General features: G+C 39.3%; 2 protein-coding genes across 5 annotated transcripts in view; both read left to right on the forward strand.

Moving 5' to 3' along the window:
* Positions 1–9,624, forward strand: part of tead1b (TEA domain family member 1b) — a 70,903-nt gene extending 61,279 nt beyond the window's left edge. For 3 of the 4 annotated variants that reach the window (XM_080730666.1, XM_080730668.1, XM_080730667.1), the window contains exons 10-14: positions 296–420; positions 2,763–2,936; positions 6,239–6,379; positions 6,663–6,815; positions 8,224–9,624. In XM_080730666.1, the coding sequence (XP_080586792.1) occupies positions 296–420; positions 2,763–2,936; positions 6,239–6,379; positions 6,663–6,815; positions 8,224–8,337 (707 nt within the window). In that variant the 3' untranslated portion in view covers positions 8,338–9,624. Of the gene's footprint in view, positions 1–295; positions 421–2,762; positions 2,937–4,219; positions 4,338–6,238; positions 6,380–6,662; positions 6,816–8,223 lie in introns of those variants that run through there. The other variant, XR_013962212.1, reaches the window with a different exon arrangement.
* A 5,599-nt stretch (positions 9,625–15,223) lies between these two features.
* rassf10b (Ras association domain family member 10b) lies at positions 15,224–16,612 on the forward strand (the record flags this gene model as incomplete). The annotated part of the gene is made up of 1 exon (XM_080729284.1): positions 15,224–16,612. One exon carries the CDS (start codon positions 15,224–15,226, stop codon positions 16,610–16,612), a length of 1,389 nt encoding a protein of 462 aa, XP_080585410.1.
* Positions 16,613–17,981: the final 1,369 nt, after the last annotated feature.

The raw sequence follows: 17,981 nt of genomic DNA on the forward strand, positions 1-17,981 counted from the left end.
GAGGATTGAGTGTGGGGTTTGGCTTGCAAAGTACTCTGTAATGACATCATCAAAGTGTATTTTGCAAGCCAAACCCCACAATAAATCCTCCAGTTCTAGGCAACACAGAATGGGGGGGGGGGGGGGGGGGGGCTCCACATAACAACTCCAAGGTATTTTAGTGACATACTGTAGTTCAATGTTGAAAATGGGTGGTTCTCCCCTTTAAGTAGTTAAAACAATCACGTTTTTGCAATAAAACAATACAAGTCAGATGCAGCTGTTTGATGGTCAGTTTATTTTGATGTAACTGCAGGCTATGAGTCCACAGCAGCCCCAACCCCCACAGTACCAGCATGGCAGGGCCGTTCCATAGGTACATCCAAACTCCGATTGGTGGAATTCTCAGCCTTCCTAGAGCAACAGAGAGATCCAGACTCAGTAAGTAGAAAGCTCCACACCAAAAACAAAATCGCTACGCCATAGAATCCCCATCTCTAATCATACAATCTCTGCATCTTTGAATACACCAGGTACACAGTTGCACAGTTTCCAGGTGTACTGTAGAGTCAGCTATAAGTACACAACAAGACAGTTCTCAGTTGATGTATCTGTTAAATGCTTGACCTGTGATGTTCACAATAACCTTGAAACCCTGAAACAATAACACATGACTAAATAGTGCTGGTATCCCAAAGGACATTCCTTACTAAATTTACACTGTAGACTGAGATATCGCCAATGAGACAATCCACAGACCCCTTGAATGTCATGTGAAAAGTCACACAAATCAGCAACTCTAAACCCATACCACACATTTCTTTTATTGCTTACTTGCTTTGATGGGAGTAATCTGTCTATGTTTGTCTACATTCCCCCGAGAATTTTATTTTGCTATTGATACCACTTGACAAGAGCCATTAATCTTACATTTAGCTGAATATGTTGAGCCCCAAAGGCCACATCCACAGAACAAACAAGCTGCTCTTAAACTGCTCTTGCACCAAAGAGTAGAAGTGACTTTGAAATAACCCTAGTGATAGAAGGTATTACATTTCTGCAGAAACACTGCAATAATAAGAAAGAATAAATATTTACTGTCATCTTTCAATATAATGTATTTTAATAATCCTCTTTTATGAAGAGGATGGTTTACATTAGTCTCTACTGTATCACAATACCTTTGGTTGCAACTTGTAAGACTACTACTAGAAAAGCTGGCTCCAGTTAATGTATTTTTTCTATTTTTTTCGATCATCAAAATGATCACATAAAAGATAATGGATCTATATGTATCTATTTTTGGCTGGACCAGCAGGATCAACCCTATAGATGCACACAGTATGTCTTTGACTGACTGTCTGACTCAATCACTGATGAAGTTCACTGAATTATTACGTTATACCATTGGTTGGCTGGTTGGCCCAATAACTGACTAGCCAATTGCAGAGCAATCGTCTCTCCAGGCTATGGGATGTAGTGAACAGAGTGCAGGTCTTTGTGCTCTGGCCTGTGAAAGTGCAGGTCAGTTTTCTGCCTGGTGTACAGCTTTTTTATTTAGTTATGTTGCTCTTGCTCAGCGCTGAATCACAACATAACTTACTTAGTCGATCAGATAATACTAATGTTGGAAATCATGCATTGCATTTTGGGACCTCTAGTTGAGTGATGCATGTTCAGTTTAGTTCGTCCACAATATTTAATTGGTTTTGGGTAAACACAAACATGGATCGTCCCTAAGCAATGCACCTCCAATGCACAACTACTGTATGGATCTGGTCATGGCTTATATTTATCTATCTATCTATCATTACCCTATTGCATTCCGTCTTTCATATACTGTACATGAACATTATACACTATACTTGTATAGTGAGGTGAGACGGTGAGGTAGAAATGTGTTTTCAGTTCATCAGCGTGGCTAAAATGTTCTTTCTTTCTTCTATGTTTTGACCAAACTCTAATCAGATATTGCAGTGCTGAAAGGTTGCACCAATACTCGGGTTGTGTAGAGTTTTGAATGAGTATGTTAGATTTGGAAATAACGTGTTTTGATTGATTGGGACGTCCCTCCTCAGTTTAACATTACAGTATATGTCCTCTGTTAATGAGTATGCCTTTGAAATAGTGCCTTGAGATAACTTATACTTGTATGCTAGAACTATTGCCTATTATGGAGAGTGCATCCTCACATCGCCCATACACTGGGTTTTGACCCATGCTTGTTTTCATGAATATAATTGAATATTTCAAGAACTCTTATTAAAACTGAGAGGTTAATCTTTTTGGTCAATTTCCATTGGGCTTGAGAAGGGAACAGGAATAGCTTGGTGTTAAAAAAGAGCTATAGACATCTTCAGTGAATGCAGATAATAAACAATGTGTTAATTGAAACAGAAATACAGCTACTCTCACAGTCATAAGGGACCTGTTCTGATGCCATTGCCTATATGTAGGCTATCTGACATTCATGTGATCTCTCATCATTAATACATCAAAATATCTTGAGGTCAAAGTACACCACTAGATTTAGACTTATTCCATTATCTTTCAAGGGCACATATTCCGCAAAAGGAATTTTTAACTTTTGAACTTGAATCACACCATAACTCATTGTTTTGTCAAAATATTTTTGCACTACTGCCAAACAAATAAAGGATAAGTGTAATAGTTGTAATATCAACACCTACAGTAAGATGCATATGCATAATAACTCAGTAGTCAGCTTACTGTATGTTTACCTTTTTATAAAACTGTTTCTAAAATTGTACTTGTTCTTCCAGTACAACAAGCACCTCTTTGTGCATATTGGGCAGACAAACCATTCCTACAGTGATGCCTTGTTGGAGGCGGTGGACATTCGTCAGATTTATGACAAATTCCCTGAAAAGAAAGGAGGATTGAAAGAGCTCTTTGGCAAGGGTCCCCAGAATTCCTTCTTCCTCATAAAATTCTGGGTGAGTATCATTGTACCTGCCATGTACTGTACAGCAGTGTTTCCCAAACAGTGGGTTGGGAGTCGGCACCCATGTGTATGGGTCGCGAGTAAATCAATGATTTTAATTTCCTAATTTCTTTGTAAGAAAAAGGGGAATGTGGCAATTCAAAATGTTTTCGAAAATAAAAAAGCCAAACATTTTTCAAAAGCAATTCAAAATCAAAGCAATTCCATAAATGTAAAAAAGAAAAAGAAAAAAAAAACATTTTTAACTCATTCTGTGCCTATCGGGATATGTTCAATCCAAAACAATTTTTTTTTTATTAATTGACTTACCCTGAGCTGCTTGTAGAGCCGTGGGTGGTCCTGGCTCGTCCTACGCTAGCCAGCTATCCATTTTACATGGTCCGACGATATATTCCATTAAAAATGGTTTAAAATACATTTTTGAGACCCCCAATGTTCACCGAATGTTCAGCGCCGCTTCCGGAACGTAGTCCAGTGTGCCTATCCCGAACATGTTCGGGATTTTTAATGAAATGAATAAAATGATCCGAGGCCTTCTGAAGCCTGAGCCTAAATTTAAAATCCAGTGGTCCAAATCCTGGGGAAGCCATGCCGGCCGTGAGCCGCGAACGTAGCCGCGAATCGCCGCCGAATCCAATGAAAAACCACATCTTTGGATTGTGTTTTTAGGGATGTGGCGCAAGGTTTATTTACGGCGAAATCGCCGAAAAATGATCTTTAAAATGACAAAATGGGAATAGCTATTCTGTTAGCATTATCATCCGGGACCTTTCCATGACGTGCACGAACGTGAGCACGCGCGTCACTGCAACGTGAGCCCCCGGATGCTAATGCAGTCCCCTATGGGAGAAAGTCTGGCATTCTTTGGTGCCCTCTAGGGGCTGGCACTGGAAGCGTTAAGAAGTATTGAAAATAGCCAAACTGCAGGCTCATAGTCACAGTGTGTCATATAACAACACGTTATGAGCTACTAGATTGCCTATTTTCATTATTTTAGGTCCCAGGTAGCTCTCGTCCATTGTGTTAGAAGGAGTTCTCCTTAACGCTATGTGACTTTTCCGAATATCTTTAGTACAAATAAAAAATACACTTTCGCTACAGTACTCACCAAAACAAAGACAGTTCTAATATGTTACGCTCCTTGGTGGAAAGACTCTCAGCCCCCCACCTTCCGTGTAAAATACAAGTACTTAATGGTACTTTTTGTCCAGAAAAGAAAATATTCCACCGGACAGATTTTTTTCTTTTCTTGTTATTCCACTGCACCACCTACAGATCTGGTCAATGGAAGTTTTCTATTGACAACATAATATGTAGGCGACACAGGTGCTGGGGGATGAGAGTCTGTCCAACAAGGAGAGGAGGCTTTCCACACATTAAAACTGTTGTTTTGGTGAGTAGCAAAAGTGTATTCTTCATTTTTACTAAAGTCGAGAGACTGCACTACCGGCGATATGAAACGAATGCCCGAAGACTGCGAAGAGTCACATAGCGTTAAGGTGAACTCCTTCTATGGACCAGAGCTACTGTAGGTCCATAGAAGGAGTTCTCTTCTGGGTCTGAAGCTAAAACGTCATCATTTGTACAGATATTTGATCGATGTACTTATTCTATTCTATATTATTAAACCCAAAGACATTTTGTTACAGAAGCATAGAAATAATTAACCTTGTTCAGGTTTATCATCAGAGAATGAATGTTATCATGGTCTAAACCACTGGTTCCCAAGCACTGGGTCAGGACCCATTTGTGGGTCGCGGACACATTTTTATGGGTCCCTTAACTTTTTGTTTCGTACATTTTGTTTTTAATTATTATTATTTCAAAACATTTTCAAAAAACATTCCCAAAACAATTTTTGGTCTAAACCAGATTTTCTGGATCAGGGCCCATTTGAAAGTCTATAAAGCCCTCCCACCTGCATTTCCATTGTGTTCCGGCTAGTATGAATGGAACTCACATAGTATACTTTAAGCTCATATTTATCGGTAATAATTAAAACAAATTTTCTTCACAAAATACCATGAAAGTTTTTCTATGTTCATTTTTTATAATGTCATATTATCATTAAAATCTTTGCGTTTTGTCAGTTGTTTTTGAGGGCACATTTGCAATATCCTAACGGCCCACCAGTGGCCCCTGGCCCACAGGTTGAGAATCACTGGTCTAAACAAAGAAAGAACACTGCACTGCTATTTTTAGAGAGAAGAATTTCTAGAGAACTTGTGATCAAAGCACTCTCTAATTCAATGTAATATCTCGAAACAATAGATTGACCCGGTTGCAGTCCCATTGGCTGTTTAAACATTGCATGTATTTTCTCCCTGATGCAAAATGCTAACTAGCGGCAGTCAACAAAGTGGGGCTGTATGCACTTGGACCAAGTCCCTTTAAATTCCTTTTGAAGTGACCGACCAATCTAAATTTCAAATAGAAGGCAGAATCTGCACAATAATGAAAGTACAACTGCTTTGCTTAATGAAGGAGGAGAATGTTGTAGAAGGATGTCTCCCCTTTTGTATCCATAATGAACACCATGTTCTGGGCATAAAAAGGCTGCCCTCTGGGAGACACTTTTCATGAGCACAAATCAGCCTTTTAACATAACTTCATTTTATCCTCCTCAGAATCTCGTTTGCAAAAATGGATACATTTACATGCTAATTTGAATGTGTCAGGGATATTCTAATTGAGTATTAGAGCTACATGGATGGCTTAGACTTGTACCTAATAATACATTTTTGTAATTGACAGCATTTCTCCCCTGAATATATGCACCAATAATGGCACCAGATGTGGATTTACAATTTATTTTGGAGGGATATTAATAAAAGTTATTATGTCAAAGCAGTTGATGCCATTTTTTACTACACCTGCTCCATTTGACTAGGAAATATTTCCTGTCACTAGAGGGCAGTGTGGCCACATGGCCATTTTATTAAAATAAGTAATGTTCCAGCACTGCTATAGCTTTAATACTGCGATAAGCATGGAAGCAAAATGTCATATTTAACACTGTCTGGTGGAATCCTTGTTTGTTGAAAACTTAACAGAACATGTAAAAAATATGTTCCTATCCACAAGCTCTTGTTAATAATTTTTCTTAGTTCAATATTATAAAACCCACAGACAAACGTAACCAAATATTGTCTTTTTTTACAGCAAAAACAGCAGATATACTCGTCGCATTTGACAATTTACAATTTAGGCATTTTATATGAGGTTTCTGCCAGACAGCAACAATATCTTAATCTCAATGAACCATATTTTATAACCATTTCATTTGGTTCATAGGCGGACTTGAATTGCAACATCCAGGATGACACAGGAGCGTTCTATGGAGTGACCAGCCAGTATGAGAGCTCAGAGAACATGACCATAACCTGCTCTACTAAAGTGTGCTCCTTTGGCAAGCAGGTGGTCGAAAAAGTGGAAGTAAGGACTTCATGTTTACCTGTTGAGATGTTTCTGGTCCGTGAACAGACCATATTCACACGGCAGCCATCTTGCTCTTACTTCATACTTGGGGTGGTGAGAACTGAGAACCCCTGGTCTGAGTATGAGGTTAGAGCAAAAATGACCGCCATGTGAATAGGGTCAATAACTGCCAACACAATAACAACCATTATAATTTGCAATGTCACCTGGTAATTTGAGTTTTTTGCTTTGTTTTTTCATTACATTTTCTGTTTTGTCTCCATTCTTTCCCTTTCTGTAGACTGAATATGCACGGTTCGAGAATGGCCGTTTTGTCTACAGGATAAGCCGGTCACCTATGTGCGAATATATGATCAACTTCATCCATAAACTCAAACACCTGCCAGAGAAATACATGATGAACAGTGTGCTGGAGAACTTCACTATCTTATTGGTAATCGCTGCACTTGTGTGGTCCCTCACACTCACAATCCATACTCTTCCCTCCAGCAGCCTCCTGCGCCGCACCTCACTTGTCTACTAAGTGGGCCAGGACCCTCTCCAGAACCATCATTATTTCTGTCTACTTCTTCTCCAGGGTGGATTGCTGGGCCTTGGTGGCTGTAGCTGCTTTAAAGAAGCAGGGGGGGGGGAGACTGGCGGGGAGATGAGTTCCTCTCCTTGGTCCTGCATTCCTTACATTCCACAGGGGATGGAAGTCAGTGCGAGGAGCCTCATTATCTACAGGGGAGGAGGCAGGCATAGAGGGAGGGTAAGAGGGGGCGGGAACCCCTGTTATTAGCCATCACATGGGGGCTCAAAGTCTCATTCTTTGGTGCAGAAAGGGCGGCAGGGAGAAGCAGAATGTCCCTTTTCTCTAAATCATATGTGGGTATGTGTGCTCTCAAAATAGTGCCTAGGCTTTTGTTCAGTTGCTTTGTCTTTTTTTTTTCTTTGCCCCTCGAGATTCTTCAGATTTTTCCAATCAGTCATGTTGCACTGCTCTCTGATTGACAAGATGTGTGTAACGCATAGCGACGCCTGTTAATCCTGAGCCACATTGCACTCATACTATTACTAACACTGAAAATATCCACAAAACTCACAACACTTGTGTCTGTGTTGTGAGCTTATAGATCAGCTATTTTCTGTGCGCACCAGTATTATATATAACAACTACATATAAATCAGACGTTACAACTTCTTTAGTGCAACATTGTTGACACTAGGGCTGTGTGATATTTCTTCATATCAATAATCACGATTATTTCAAACCTTTGCCTCGATTACGGTTAACAAAAAATGTTAACAATGCGGCGCAATGCCACGAGTTGTGAGCTTGTAGATCCGCTATCTTTGCTATTTTTGCACACTAGCATTCTACAACAAAGTTTAATACATGGCTTAAGTGGTCAATCAGACTAATCAATGTAGTCATTATAAATTATATATTTATATTAAATCTTTTTCGTATTGTTTTGCTGGTATAAGAAGAAAGAATACAGTGTGTGTGTGTGTGTGTGTGTGTGTGTGTGTGTGTGTGTGTGTGTGTGTGTGTGTGTGTGTGTGTGTGTGTGTGTGTGTGTGTGCGCGCGCGCGTGCGTGCGTGCGTGTCAAACATATAAACCTGCTTCTCAAATATTGGAAATACCCTACATGTGCAAGATTAAGTTATCGCGGTTATTAGTTCTAAATATCGTTTTTGATACAATACATGTTCTGTTAACTGTTACCTGCCCTAGCCTAGCACAACTAAACAATCCACCCATGTTATTGTTGGCAGTCTACACTACAGTCTGGCTAAGCCAGGCTATAACTGCCCGGCCCTAGTTGACACGCAGTCTTGTCTCTTTACCTTCCAGGTGGTGACAAACAGGGACACCCAGGAGACGTTGCTATGTATGGCGTGTGTCTTTGAAGTGTCAAACAGTGAGCACGGCGCCCAGCATCATATCTACCGACTCGTAAAGGAATGAACTCCTGAGACCCCCTTCCCCCCTTTTCATAGACTTACCAACCTCAAAACAAGTGGCAGTGCCTCTAGCTTAAAATCACGTATGCGATGCTTTTTCATCATCTTTTTGTTTTTTTGCTGAAGTCAGTTGTTATGGATTATTTTGTGTTTTTGTTATAATGAATGTGTACAGTATGTTATTTGACTGCAGCTGTGAATTGCGGTACAGTTGTTTTATGTTTTAATACAGGAGTAATTTCTCATTTAAAATATGTAGAGTCGATCTCTGTAGGATATACAGTAAATGTGGCTGTACATTGGTGAAGATTAATTTGGTGAACATAAATATATATGTGTTGACGTTTTCTGCTTTATGTAAGAGGAAAAAAAATGATGTTGACCCTTTTCCCCGTTGGCCGACATGGTCTATATAATGTGTATGAGTGTAATTTGTATGTAGTGGATAATTTGTGAGTATACATGCTGTAGATATACAACACACACACACACACACACACACACACACACACACACACACACACACACACACACACACACACACACACACACACACACACACACACACACACACACACACACAGCCAATGGACTTTCCAAAGAAACAAAAAAAATATGACACAGTTATAGTGATCATCACGATTGCAAAAAGATTCATATAAAAAAAAAAGTTCAGGAAAGAATACCAAGCCCTGTTGAAGCACTCCACGTCTTCAGCCTAATTTATACAGGGTCACTCACTATAGCTGTTTTGTGTGAGTGACACAGTCGTATAAATTAGCCATTGAACACTAACAACAGAAGGATTGCACTGTGAAAGTACTACAGATTGTACAGTAGTTTTACTTGCATCTTTTCAGAAAGAATCATGTTGCATTATGGGAACACCTGTTACACGTCCCTGCGCTGCAAAATGAGTCTTTCTCCTGTGACAAATGATTAGAACAGCGATTCCAAACCTGTGGACCAGGGCCCCCAAATGGCAGAAGATTTTACCGACAATATAGCATTAATATAAAAAATATATATATTTATTCTTCAAAACCATGGAAAAATGAGTTTTCACTGTAATACTGATAAATAGGATAAGCATACAATCATAGTTCCATTGATCCAAGCCAGAAAAACATAAGATGGATTAATCGTTTAATGTGACCACATAACCACTTAAAGGGATATTCCACTTTCAAAAAAACTTTTGGTCATTGTATGGTCTAATCAGGCTTGTATGAACACCCTGAACAATTTTTAATTTGCTTCATTCAGTATTTAGATATTTGATGTAAATGTTACCAGCTCCAACACGCCCAGGCCCTCTCCACACACACACCCATTGTAACTTCAAACTCCATTTTAACCATGATAGATTCATTAAAAACACCCATTATTTTTTCTGGTGACTCATAATACCCTCCTAATACGTGAGCAGACCGTGTTTTTTCAATAACCTTTTTCTTTTATTTTTAATAATTCTTTGGGAAAATGGAAAACATTAAATACAATAATATTTTATTGAAAATAAATGAAAAAAGTTATTGAAAAAACACGGTCTGCTCACGTATTAGGAGGGTATTATGAGTCACCAGAAAAAATAATGGGTGTTTTTAATGAATCTATCATGGTTAAAATGGAGTTTGAAGTTACAATGGGTGTGTATGTGGAGAGGGCCTGGGCGTGTTGGAGCTGGTAACATTTACATCAAATATCTAAATACTGAATGAAGCAAATTAAAAACTGTTCAGGGTGTTCATACAAGCCTGATTAGACCATACAATGACCAAAAGTTTTTTGAAAGTGTAATATCCCTTTAACACCTAAGTGGTCAGATGGGTGGGCCACAATAGCCTGGGTGCCAGCCTGCTCGCTCCGTTCCGCGATTTGTTTTGTCTCTCCGTATCACAGTCTGGAAATGATTCAGTTGACTCGTATTTCTGTCAGTGGTGAGTGACATAGGCGACGTCCTTGCTGATTGGATGTTGTTCAAACAAATCAAAGTAGGGTTAGGGTAGCTACGTCATCAGCCAGCCAATACACACTGGTGTATTTGTCCCGCCCCGCACCACAGACCAATCGGAAGCTGCGTTGGTGTTCCAGCCACTTTCTATGTCCCACTCCCACCTCCCCTTGGAGATACAAGGCTTTCCAGACTGTGATGCGGAGAGACAAAACAAATCGCGGAACGGAGTGAGCAGGCTGGCACCCAGGCTAGGGCCACAAAACGCTTTCCAGATTTACAATTGGGCCCTGATCCAGCAAAGGTTGGGAACCACTGGATTAGAACGTTTAGATTTTTATAATGAAAGCACTATTTAAACTACTCTGATTGGACTGTCAGCTTGTCCAAAGCACTTTGTTTTCCTTTCCTTGGACATGCCTTGGTGATGATAACTTTTTTCCCCCTTTTAGATCTGTGGTTTTTAGAATATAATACATAAATCATGAGACAATACATCACTTGTACAGCAGGCCTTGCTCAGTATGCAGTGGCATTGTCTCTGAATGATGCATTTTTCAATCTCAGACCCCCCCCCCCCCCACCACCACCATTGCAGCGTACTTTGTAAAAGGTCCAAGCCAGAGTTTTTTCTGCCTTTATGTTAAAGCCTGAGTTAAGGTCTTTACACACTGGGGAATGGCAAATAACTAATGACAAAAGTCGCATCAGAACTTTTCATTTAGTTGATCCCTCATTCATACAGGTTGATGCAAATGTAGCCTATATTTGTGGTGAAAATTTGACCTTGTTCCAAATGTAAAATGCATTTCTATTGCTGTATAATATTTTTTCTGTGTGTGTCTAATCATTGACACAAACAACAGTTTGGGGAAAAACAACAATTATATATTTTCAGATGAATTACTCAGAGGAAAAAAACATTCGGTGGTGTGTAAGGACCTTTATACTTAGTTGCGTGTGAGTGTCGTGAGCCGAAAATAACTGATCTACAAGCTTGCAACGCTGTAGATGTAGATCTGCTATTCCCGGTGCGCGACTCTGGACAGCAACTATGGATAAATCCGGCTTAACACTGCCCCGTCTTTCTGTGGCCTACACCAGTTCCAAGCCTTAAGCATTATATATTGTTTTTATAGTTTGTGTGAATAACAAAAGCTGCCACTAAAGCTGTGATCTCCTTGCTGGGAAGACCCTTGATATGTTTGCATTGTGTAAGAAGTTCGAAACACAATCTGCCAAAGTGTACAGTGCCTTAGAGTATAATGTAACATTAACCCATGTTTTCTTTTCCAAGTCTAAAATCATTTGCATTGAGAGAACAGAAAAATAAGAAAAACCAACTCACCAATGTATGACTTGCTACATTTGACCATATCTGTGAGACTTAATCCTTTCGACAAGTGTTCCAAGTCGGGTCATCATTGTCAAAGGGGTTGTGTGACAAAGTATGAATTACCTTTTGCTTTTACGTGGTGCACACTTAGAAATATGGGATTCTACTGAACTAGATAATCAACCACAGAACTCCTAAACACCTCTAAGGGACGTAATACATTTATTCATACAGACTAATGTTTTTAGCCCTAACTCTTGACAGCTCTAATCTGTTTTTCTAAAGAGTATATACAACAGTACAAGAACTGACTTTGCCTTTATCATAAAAGACCAAAAATACAGAGATTCGCTGCATCTCTTGTCATGTCCTGCACTGTAGCAAGAAAGTGCCTTTGGGTTTAAATTTCCAGCTTCAAAACAGAAAGAATTATAAATTGCATGTTGCTAGACCAAAAAAGTTGACATACGTGAAACTAATCACCACATTGCCTTTTATGAAGGTCTGTAATGTTGGCAGGGGATATCTGGTGAATGGTCAAATAATTATATATGTTGCTTTTTACTGCAGTATAATTTAATGTTGAAAATGAATCGACAGTATTTAAACATCAAAGTCTGAAAGACCTGTTGGCATGTAGGTAGGCTACAGCCACACTGACTACAAGCAAGATGTTGACTTAAACTGGGCTATAAGAAATCATGTTTTGTTCAAACGTTTGAAGCAAATTCATCTTATATACAGTATATATATATTGTAATTTTTTCGTTCATACTTGCCATTGACAATATATAGCTCTGTCGCCAGTGAGGTTTTTAATTCATAGATGGTTCAGCATTTTAAAGCTTTCCTCATTGGTTCCTGAGCTGAAAACACTACTACTACAAGTTTTGCCTAAAATGTAGACCTGATAAGACATCAATAATCACATTAACTTAATCTGCCTATTTTGTTTCTCACGGCAAATATACATTTTTTTCTTTCTTTTTTTTTTACTACAACATACTTTATGAAAATAGACCCTACTTTTGTGAAAGTACAATTTACCATCCCCCCCTTAAGCTGGATTTAGTTGCAGTTGCACATGGCGAAAACAGCTGATCTACAAGCTCACAATGTGTCACGTTGTGATACATTGTAAGCTTCTAGATCATCTATTTTTGACACCGCACGCAAAGTATATCAAGCCCTTTAGATTTCCAGGTTTCTCAGAGCTTGAAAAGCTGCTAGACTGTACCGGGCCCCACAGTAAAATCATCAGTTTTCATTAAATCAGTAGTTCTCACACTTTCGAGATTTTTCAAAAATGTAAAGAAATGGCAGATTTACAAGCTTGCTGCGCTGTAAGCTTGTATATCTGCTATTTTTTTAATAGCCAAGGCAAAAATCTAAAATGACAGATGCTTTCCCGGTTTTAACGGGTTGGCTTGCAGTTAAATTAATACTGAGGACTTTACTGTGCATGGAGGCTTGATGTATATGTGTCACCTTCAAGGCCATGGCTACTCAGTACTTTAGGCATACCATTACCATATATATATTTTGTAGTTTTCGTGTATGTTTTGTAATGTTTGCCCTGTGTACCTGTTCACATTTATTGATTACTTAGTGAAATGTTCCTGTTTTATTATTGTATTTGTATACAATTGTACTTTGTTCTGTGATGACATTGTCTGTGTATTGCAAGTCCAATAGGATGGAAACGATGTTACTGCTAGACTGCTGGTAGCCTACATTTGAAAATGTAAAATGTCCTCATCTGTAAAGCCCACAATGCTGGGACAAATCGACTGAAATCTTGACTGGGACTGTTTGAATAAAAAACATTTCCAGTCAAGGAATCGTGACAGAAATATACCAGCAGTTTAGCTCTTTTTGTTATTTGTAATTTTGTCTAAATGTAGGTACTGGTACCTTAAAGCCTGAATTATACTTTGTTGTATACGACAGAGTATAAATTAAGCATATTTTGTTTTTGTTACAATTTTCAGATGTTGGCTTTAAAGAGACCTTTCACATAGCTCAGACAGTGTCATGCTATTGAGTTTTGTGTTCAGATTTCTTTTTATCATGTAAAAAGGTGCTTTTGTAAAAACAAAGTTATATCCTAGCTCTTTTTTTTTTTTGGTACAGAGGTGTGATATCTTTTCATATCCATAAGAAGTCTGGGAGTAAGGGAGAAAAAAGAAGCTCTTCTATGTGTATGTGTTACTGCATATTGTTTTGGCTTCGTAACATGATGATGCCTTCTTGATAATAGTAGGTATTTTGTAGCTTTCTAGATTCTTTGTAGGTATGCAATATTGAAGTTTATTAAATCTGGAAAATACTGTTTCCTTTTTTGTGATATTTTCATGATAAAAAAGGAAAGCTATCAACAATACAAAATGGACAATGAAGAGTGTGTGTGTGTGTGTGTGTGTGTATGTGTGTGTGTGTGTGTGTGTGTGTGTGTGTGTGCGTGCGTGCGTGCGTGCGTGCGTGTGTGTGTGTGTGTGGGGAGAGAGAGAGAGAGATTGTGTAAACACTATATAAACAGCAGGTGGAGCCATTCACTCATCTTGGCCTATTTTAATGAACAGTGTTGAAGTGCTGGACTTCAACAGCAGAGGGAGCCAAATAGTCAGTGCTAAATAAATAACGACATTTACTGGTGCACTAGACCCGTGCACTTTGTTCTTTGACAATAATCAACTTACACAATTAAACATTACTATCTTTGGCCTATTTAACCTTCAGTGGCTTCTATTTTGGGGGAATCCCCAAATCTAGTCAGGACTATAGGCTATTTGAGGAGGTGTCAAAACTCAGTTTAGGTATTTCATTGATGGATTCCATCTCCAGATTGATCTAATTTATGGATTAGGGCCTCACTGACAACACAACACACAGCTGAAAGAAACATGATAAGATCAACCATTTTCTTTCTCTCTCTCTCTCAATTCAAAGAAGCTTCAACCAGTAGGTTGTCCCATTAGACTATTATGCAGATGTAGCAGTAGTGGCTACAAGTATTGAAAAGTCCGGAATTCAAAATGTACTTGAGTAAAAGTATGAAAGTTTTGGCATCAAAATGTACTTAAAGTACCAAAGGTAAAAGTACAAAATGTTTGAAAATAGCAGATCTACAAGCTGATCAGCTATTTTCAAATAGTCTAGGCATAAAATAGGGCTAAAGTGGTTTATCTATGTTTTATAATATTATAATTTAGGCTATTATGCAAAGTAGCCTAACTCGTAACTAAAGTTTTCAAATACATGTAGTGGAGTTCAATATTTGGATCAGACCGAGATGTAGGCCTAGTGGAGTTGAAGTAGACCTATATTGGAAATACTCAAGCAAGTAAAGTACAAATATCTCAAAATTGTACTCCTGGGGCTACAGTAGGCGTACTTGAGTTACTACTGGTCATGTGACCACAGTAAATGCAGTCTCAGCATCCAATAGGGTGATGGTTATAGGATACTTTGGTCACACATGTCCGTGCGTAAAAACAACAGTCTCAGCCTCAAAGACACGTGACGTTATCTTAAGAATGTCTGCGTACGTTTCTCACCATAACTCATAAGAAGTAGGCTACGATTTGACTTCAACTCCAGATGGAATCGGAAGAAAGTAAGATATCGGTGTGGGTTTGCCGAGAAGAAAAACTTGTCTCCGGTTTGTCAAAACGCACCACCTGTGCCGATGTGATGCGAGTGCTCCTGGAGGACCAGAACGCGCAACAGAACCTAGTCTCAGCCTCCGCGCTTTCTGGATCGCCACTTTCGTGTTGCATCGTGGAGAAATGGAGAGGGTTCGAGAGGATTTTGCCACACAAAACGAAAATCCTGCGCCTTTGGAGCGCATGGGGAGAGGAGCAGGAGAACGTGAGGTTTGTCCTGGTTAAAAACGAAGCGCCTTTGCCGAACCATGGACCTCGGAGCGCAGAGGCGCGCGTGGTGCTCAGCAAAGAGAGCCCGTGTGCTGTCAAGGGGACAGCGAGGGCCACCATGGGTGGCTTCACACAGGAGAAGCAACGTCGGATTGTCAGGAAAGCTTTCAGAAAGTTGGATAAGATCAACAAAAAGAGGGCCAAGGCTACATCCAGAGACACGTCATCTGGCGAAAAGATGGAAAGTTTGGTTCACCTTGTGATTTCCCAAGACCACGATATTCGACAACAGATGCAGCGAATTCAGGAGCTGGATGCGGAGATCGAGAGGTGCGAGGCAAAAGTTCACTTGGACAGAATAAAGCGACACGGTGTTAATTATGTGCAAGACACATATTTGTGTGTGGACGTCGCCACTGACCAGCTCTGTACTCGTGAGGGGGGCGAGGAGCTGATGTGCCCGGTGGGGGGTCTGGCCAGATTTGAAGAATATGTCCAGAGATGTGAGGAGGTGGTCCAGCTACAAGAGCAGCTAACTGAACATGAAGAGCTCATGGAAAAAATGACTGTGGAGATCCAAGAGGAGTTGAACCAAAGGTGGATGAAGAGGAGGCAAAATGAGCTCTCTGGCAGAAAGACTTATGAGAGGGTATCATCATCATCATCATCATCATCATCATCAGTCCAAAGCACAGACACTGACTGTTTAGATACACCACCAGAAAACGAGTTGCTTTTGGAAGAGGAGAGGGTCAAAACACAACTAGATACAAGCTTATACATCGGCCTTCGCTTGAATACAGACTTGGAAGCTATTAGGAACGATCTGAACCTGATCCAGGAGATCTGGGGGGCAAAGGAAAGGGAGATAAGCGAGTTGCTGGAGAAAGTCACCACTTTGGATATGCAGGAAGGGAGGAATGAGAAAGGCAACCTGCTGGCTGCTGAGACAGAAGTCATGTGCACTTTAGACACCAAAACTGAATGGGTAGAGCAAGCCAGAGGTCTCTCAAAGACTTGTAATGTTAATGATGACGACTCATCGGACACAGGCTTGAGTTCCCTGCACAGTCAGGATTCAGATAACCTCCCCATTTGCGAGTCACTAGTGTAGCCTTAAGGCTGGAAAATTATAGCAATCTATATTGTAACATGAAACTGGATATTGTCTGGGATTTTAGATATAACGTGATATGGCACATGTGTTGTCTTTCCCTGGTTTTGCCCCTTAAGCCTTATTTTATACTTTCAATAGCCAGTATTCAAGCTCAGGACATGTAGATTGGCTATTTCCACTATTTCTAAGAAAATTGATAATATTATCATAATATCAATAGAGCTATATTTTGTCTATATCGCTCATCCCTACACTGTCTAGTGGAGCCTAATAGCATTTCACTAGCAAAAATATATTAATTTTATATTGATGAAATATAATTGTTTAGGTTTGCAGAATTTCTAACTTTACTTTCAGGATCTGGTGTATAGGGTTTATAGGCTATTTGGAATAGGTTATGTTTTCTTTATGCATTGGATAATGGGCATTTAGCAGGTTAAATGCAAGGGTTTAATCAATATTAAGTTGCACTTCTAGACATAGTTACCTGCAATTTTGTTTGTTTGAAATTACATGGCACAACAAAATGAGGTGACCTTTCTATCATGTTAGTACTGTTGACTGAGGAGGAAGTCAGAAAAGGAGAAAGTGTATATGGTATAAAGGTTTTTGATATTTTAAAAATAAATATACTTGAAAGTTTTTTATGAGTAACAGTATCTATATGATATGTATATCACCTGGTTGTTGTGATAACGTGGGTTTTTAATGGACACACCCTTCATTCATTCCTGAATGGAAGGTGTCTGGTAAACAGAAAGTGTCCCTGAGCAAGACACTTAACCCCTGCTCCCCTGTAGCACCCACTACTCCTGGTGGGAAGAGTCGCCAGGAAAGAAATTTGCAGAGATTTTTATTTTACTGAGAATAAGGTTAGAAATAACTTTAGTATTACGCATATCTTTCTGAGGTTAAGATGATTAGATATAGGGTTAGATTTTTTGCACCGTTTTACTGAGGTTAAGGTTGGGAATAAGGTTATGTTTAACCGTTTAGGCATAGTTTACAGAGGTATATAAGGATATTAAGGATCTCAATGGAAAAAAACAAATAAGCCTTGCCTTACCCGAGTTTACTTTTAGTTGACATTGTATTAGTGAACTGTACTGTCATGAAACTGTACCTTTTCCTATCCAAAACATCTAATAAATACCTCAATCAATCAAAAGGCATAAACCATCAGCCCGGGCGAGTTTCTTTCCGGCGATTCTTCTGGTATTCCTCCTGATACTTAGGATGTGTTAAATGCAGAAAACACGTTTTAGTGTATGCAAATATACAATGACAAATATGGCAAAGGAGTATGGACCAAATTATTACTGTAATTCTTCGTATTATTATTAATATTATTATTATTGTTATTATT

The sequence above is a fragment of the Nannobrachium achirus genome (genome assembly GCF_963921795.1).
Source record: "Nannobrachium achirus genome assembly, chromosome: 7".
Lineage (NCBI taxonomy): Eukaryota > Metazoa > Chordata > Actinopteri > Myctophiformes > Myctophidae > Nannobrachium > Nannobrachium achirus.